At 30.5% G+C, this 6462-nt stretch overlaps 1 protein-coding gene across 1 annotated transcript; it reads right to left on the bottom strand.

Annotated features, from left to right (window-relative positions):
• Positions 1 to 2387: 2387 nt before the first annotated feature.
• Positions 2388 to 6213, bottom strand: LOC130666440 (uncharacterized). Its single transcript, XM_057467442.1, has 4 exons — positions 5856 to 6213; positions 5479 to 5743; positions 4227 to 4572; positions 2388 to 4072 (listed from the first exon to the last, which is right to left on the bottom strand). The coding sequence occupies exons 2-4, from the start codon at positions 5707 to 5709 to the stop codon at positions 3936 to 3938; spliced, it is 714 nt and encodes a 237-aa protein (XP_057323425.1). The 5' UTR covers positions 5710 to 5743; positions 5856 to 6213; the 3' UTR covers positions 2388 to 3935.
• Positions 6214 to 6462: the final 249 nt, after the last annotated feature.

Raw genomic sequence — 6462 nt, 5'->3', positions numbered from 1 at the left:
CTTTTTAAAATTATCACGAAAGTAAAAAACTATTTAAAAATAATAAACAATTTCAAAAGTTAATAACATAATTTTCTTTAATAACTCAGAAAATAAACTTGGAAAATCATTATATATAAATTATTTTCCAGATCTAAAAATAAATAATTTTATTTAAAAAATTACGTCTTGACATGAAAATAAATCAAACTGTATAATTTATTCAAAAAGTATTGATCATTTTACTCCTACTAATTTAAATAATTATACGCTAGAAATATATATGTAAAAATATATATAATATATAATATATATTACATCTATTCCTTTAAAAGATTACTCATATATTTAACCAAACAATTTATTGAATTTCCGGAGATATTGAATTGTATATAGACCGCGAATGTGAGATCGTGGGAGTAGTAAGAGGTCTACAACCCAACACACATCGTAGCCTTGATTCACGTGTATAGAATGTACTAGACTTATACCGGTCTCTCCTCCTCTTCAGACAAAAAAAAACTTTTATCATTTAGCTTTACAACAGTTATAATTACAATAAGTATTTCTCTTACTCACGAGCGCGCGACAATTTTATAATTATGTCTCACTCACGATTTTATCAAAATTTTCGCTCATTATTTAAATTTAAATTAAGTATATTATTATTTCTTATAAAATATACTGACTCATTAACGGACTCATCCTTGAAGTTGTTATTAATATTATTTTTATAATTTTAATACGTAACTCTATGACTAATTCATGACTAATAGTAAAATAAAATATTCAAGTCATAAATAAAAAGTTGTTTTGGTGGCCGATATTTTTATTATTTTATTTTGAATTCAAATTTTCTATTATTATAAAAAAAAATTCGATTTTCATTGACAATAATCGAGACTTCAATGGAAAGAAATAATTAAATTTTGATAAAAATTTTTTTGAATAGACGGAAAAACTTTTTTTTTATGACAATAATTCAGATTTTTTTCGCTTTTATTTTGAAAAAATCCCTGCCATAAAAATCCGTGAAAGCCATAGAATTCTATAAAAAAAGTATGAGTTTACATAAAAATCTATGGGAATCAACATAAGGAAGTATAGATTTATAATGGAATCCATATAGGAAAGTATGGATATCTAGAATTCCATAGGAAATTTTTATGGGAAACTATGGATACTTGGATTTTACGCTTAAATAAAAAAATTTTATAGTTTTTTTGTAGCAATGGTGCATTTATTTGTTTGAAGAAAATAAATTTTATCGGGATAAAAACTATTCTTTTCACGCAAGTACTTTCCTATGCTCCAACTAAGAAATCAGAAGTCGTTTAAACCGAGAGAATAAATTTCTTGGGAGAAAAGATAGATATGGAGGGGAGTCACCGGTGTTAGAAAGCAAAAGCGGGAGTAGTTCGGAGCTCGCTGCTAGATCGCGCCCAGCCACTGGCGTGTCCCTGGTAGGATACCTATTTCAGAACTTTTATAGTCCTCATTTGTACTTACTTCGTATCCGTTGATTTTTCTCCTCAAAAATTATAATTCAACAGTGATTTCTATCACAACATAAATTGAACCGAATAATAGAATAAATTTGGATAAAGTTCATATTATGATTCAAAATTAAAAGTATAAATTCTTTGATTCTTACATCTTTAATATATGTAAAATAGTAAAAATTAATATAAAACTTTGAAATTAAAGTAAAATATTAAAAATCAATTGAAAACTATGAGATTATACTTCATTATTTTCTTGAATTTCGGGGCTTGTCCGAAATACCTCGTCGATCTTAACCGACGTTAAGATTGTTTTTTCTTTATCAGACTCGAATGATTATATACATAACTGAAAAGAAGACAGAAAAAGTTTCTATAAATCGTCCTGTTTGTAATCCTTTGTTGTTTTAACAGGACCGGGACCGTTCTGAAGACTTGATTGCAACCAGCAATATTGAACTTGACCGAATGGCCCATTTGTACAAACTAATTCTAGTTGGCGGATTGTTAGGCTAACTGGACCTCGCAATGCACACATTCAACAAACGCGATAGAATTGTTGAATGGTTTCATGTATTCACTCCGCAGTATATACATAATTTTCTGCGAGTTTTCCTCTCGATCACGTCTGGTAGCTGCAGTGATTGATGGAAAAGTCTCAACTTTCTGAACATCAACCTCTGTTTGACTGTTGCTAAAGTTGGACATAACTTCCAAAGACTTTGGTATATAGATAATCATTGATAAAAGATATTTTTACATGGATTTTTAATTATTAAATCGAACGCCGGTAGGTGGACAATAAAATAGATGGAACGAATTTATTACTTGGTTATTTTTATTTTTTCTATTTCAAGTACCCATTAAATTAGTTTCTCTTTCAAACTATCGTGATACCTGGTTTATAAAAAAGATAGTAATATAGTCATACAAAAATTTTGATTATCCCTCATTAAAAACGAGGATTAAAACTTTAAAAAAATTGATAGACTCTCATAGCTGCTTGTATAAGGGTTCCCTAATGTTTCATCCGCAGACATTAAATCCGCGAGGTTGTAAATCAGTAATGTGCCCTTTTTTCAAAGGTTATGTGTGTGTGTAATTACGATAGTGTTAACACACCCACGCGTGCAATGTTACTGAAAAAAATAAATGAGTAAATAAAGTAAATAAATTATTATAAAGTCGCGGATTAGATGTCCGCGGGCAAACATTCGTGATACTATAAGGCCTACACTTGTCTACAGTACTTTCTGTTAACACTTGCTATTCACGGTTTTCAAAATTTCGATATCGGAAAATAATCATGGAAATGGATCTAATTTTCTATGATTGTTTTCTTCATTTTATTTCATTGTTAGCAACAGTAAATAAATATTTCATTTGTTTAAAATATTAATTTTTTTTTTTTATCCGTTAACACACTGATAGAAAATTTATATTGACTCAAGAAATATTTTCTTGAGCCAAGAATTTATTTCTGAAGAAAACCAATTGTCTTGCTTCAAGAAATTCTTGTCTTGATTTAGATTTTCTTGGCTCTATAGATTTTGTATCTTCGATGGATAACTCTCGTGTCTTGATCCGAAACTATATTATCTTCAATCGATACTATCGAATTCTTCAAGCAAGACCACTTGTCTTCAACTAAAAATGTCGTATTATTATTTTAAGAACTTTAAATTTTTGGTTCAAGTAATAATTCCTTGATAGAAGATGTTTTTAAAGTAATGAAAAAAAAAATTTTTTTTAAATAAATTTCTACTTTAACATATCTGAAGTAAATGAATGTAGTCCTAAAAAATCACTTTTAAACTTTTTATTTTTAAAATAAAAAAAAAAGTTTTTTTTCAAGCTGAGTAAATTGATATCTTGATTTAAAAACCGCGCCATTCTCGAATCGAGTCGGTAATGCCTTAAACCTAGATTTTGCCTATCTTAATCCAAGAGCAAGAAATTCTTGAACGAAATATGTCAGAATTTTGTTTCAAAACAAAAAGGCTTCATCGAAAAATCAAATTCTCAAACAAAGAATTTTTTTTCTCTATCCGAGAATTTCAATTTTTTGGTTCAAGGACTTATTTCTTGAATTAAAACAATTAAAAATTTTGAAACAAGAACCACATTTTGAAGAAAAAATTTTTCTTGAATCAAGATAGTTTTTCTATCAGTGCACTTAGTTTCTATTAACATAGAAAACTGTGAGATTTTTTGATGACTGTTGATCATAAAAAAAGAAATAAAAATAATAATAAATAAATTAATCAATAAAAATTATTATTTAGTTTATGAGCCTGTACAAATTATAGATGAAGTATCGATAGTCTTTTGAGATGCGATGGTGGAACTGGTCCGCAGGTCATCAACCATTTCTTAGCTTGTTCCGCGTATTAATAATCCGCGGAAATCCTGGCGGACAATCAGCATTCATGCACCGAAAATTAATAAACTCAACTACCAGTAATCAAGAATTTCAATAATTTCTGGCCAGTATGATGGTGTCTTTGGTAATGCGAGTGCTGGATAATTGTCGCCTATTGTTATGTCCGCGCAACCGCGAAATTCTTCTTGAGGACCACAGCCGACAGCGTCTGAAATTATTTTACTTAAATCCAACCTTCGGTATTGAAAATTCGATTGGGTAATTAATTGCATTGAGGGACACGTACTTTCTTAATTACACGCTTGTTAAATACTAATTGGGAATTATTATAATTAATTTTTAATTTTAGTCATTTTATTTACCCGTTCCGTTACCACAGTCAGCCCAAATATTAGCGGTGACGTAACGCCACTGTAGGACACACTGGGCGCACATTAATCCTGAAGGTAATTTGTAGTACGCTTCGAAGGTTCCGGTACCCGGACCTGGATAGTAACGGGCGGTGCCGTTTTCCATTCTCAATATGTTTTTGTTAAGACAATCTTGAGTTACTTCCTGTCCCCAGGTTGTCATAGGACACACGCGGAATGAAAAGTACCCCCGGTGATTTGCTGTTAATTGGATTCTTATTGTGATCAGTTGGTTCGTTTGATACTTACGGACTATGATACTGTTGCCGTATTTTCCTCCTGTTTCATGTTCTCTCGGCTAAATGTTTTTAAATATTCATTATTATTATTAGTATTCACTCATGACTTTGATAAATTTTTAGTAATAAAATTTAAAAAAAAAAGGTTTGAAAAAAATTTTTTTTTTAAATTTCACACTGTAAAAAATCCGCAGTGAATCCGGATTGAAATTAAATCCGAATTCACTCCGCCACTCAGAGTTTCGGAGTTTTAAAAAAAATTACTCCGCATGCGGAGTGAATTGGGAGTTTTTTTTTAGCGGAGTGATCTCGGAGTGATGCGGATTTTATTTCACTCCCAATTCACTCCGGTCCGGAGTTTAAATATTTAAATGAATTTATATTAAGCTGTTAAATAGCGTGTGTGCGCGTGTGTTCGGGTGTGCGCATGTGTGCGTGCGTGTGTGCGTATCGGTTGATCAGTACTGTAATACGCGAATTTTTATTTCGATTTTACTTAGTGGAGTTATATTTTATTAATAATATTTTTAAAACTCCCCTCCGGAGTGAATTTCACTCCGAGGGGAGTGAACAATTAAAAATTCATTCACTTCGCATTCACTCCGGATTTAATCCGCATTCACTGCGCGAATTTTTTACAGTGCAAAATCTTTTAAAAATTAGGAAATTATTTTTATAAATTTCACGACTTAAATTTTTTAAAAAAGACAAATAATCTGTTTATTGACTTTAAATTTTTTAAAAAAATTACTTGTTTTTTTTAAAAAAGAAAAAAAAATTTCTTCATCAATTCCAAAATTTTGTCACTAATATAAAAAATTTTATTTTTATAATTTTTAAAATTAAAAAAAAAATTTTATGACTTGAATTTTTTTTTTAACCAGCCTCAACTATTTAAATATCAAAAATATTCCTTATCCTTAAAAGGTGTATCAACGAAATCGGGAAAACAAAATAAAAATTACCGGATTAACATCCCAAGGGTCACCGCAAACTCCACAGTATCCTTGATTCTGATGCCATTGTCGATCGAAACCACCGCAATAGCATTCATTATCAGTAAAATCTTCCGGAGTATCAAACCCATATCTCCACATTGAAGCTCTCGAAGGTGGTTCTATAAGTCTCCCATGTCCTTCGACGTTTCCACCCACCGAAAAAATTAAAATCGCCGCAAACGTCACCCTCAGCTCCATTTTTCAGTCAACCCTCGTTTAAATTTTTAGAATTCTTTTACATTAGGGAAAAAAAAAATATTTAAAGTATTAATTTATTTCTATTAAATTTTACTGTTTACTTGTAGTTAATTAGCATGCAAAAGTTAATTGAGTTTGGCCCGTACCGTTTCTTATATGGACTATTTCCAGACTTGTTTTCAAAAATTTACAGTCTGGTTTTAATTGATTAATTTAATTTTTTTGTATTTTTTTCCGGAAAGTGCGTTTGAAGATGAAAATTTTGAAAAAAAAACGTCTAAATTAGTCCATTTTTGAAGAAGTTACAGCTATTTGAAAAAAGTCTTTCGTCGAGTTCTACAAGAATTCGCGATCATTTGATGGCGCCATGGAAACTATAGACTTTTCACGTTTTTGAAGGGATAGAAGATGAGAAAAAATTTTCAGCCAAATCAAAGGAGGTCGGGTTACAAATAATTTCCTAATCGAGATCGAACAACGTGCAGTTCACTGTTTGATTTTATTCACTCACTGCAAAAAAATGACGTGCGAACCCACGCCGGATTTTGCTTTATATACACCTGCTAATTCGCAGCCCCACCCATATGAAAACGGCTTCGTGTGGTCCAAAATATTCCACAACATTTGAAAGTGTTCAATATATCTATTAGGGTGATCCAAAAAACAAACAAATTTTTTTTTTCTCGGAAACAGGTTCAAAAGTTTCATTTAGATAAAAAAAGACGCCTGTGAAAATTAGAGCTCTTAATATTA

This window comes from Microplitis mediator, chromosome 1 (assembly GCF_029852145.1).
Source record: "Microplitis mediator isolate UGA2020A chromosome 1, iyMicMedi2.1, whole genome shotgun sequence".
Taxonomy (NCBI): Eukaryota; Metazoa; Arthropoda; class Insecta; order Hymenoptera; family Braconidae; genus Microplitis; species Microplitis mediator.
Note: the sequence above shows the minus strand (reverse complement) of the source record. Positions and strands in the feature narration are given on the sequence as shown.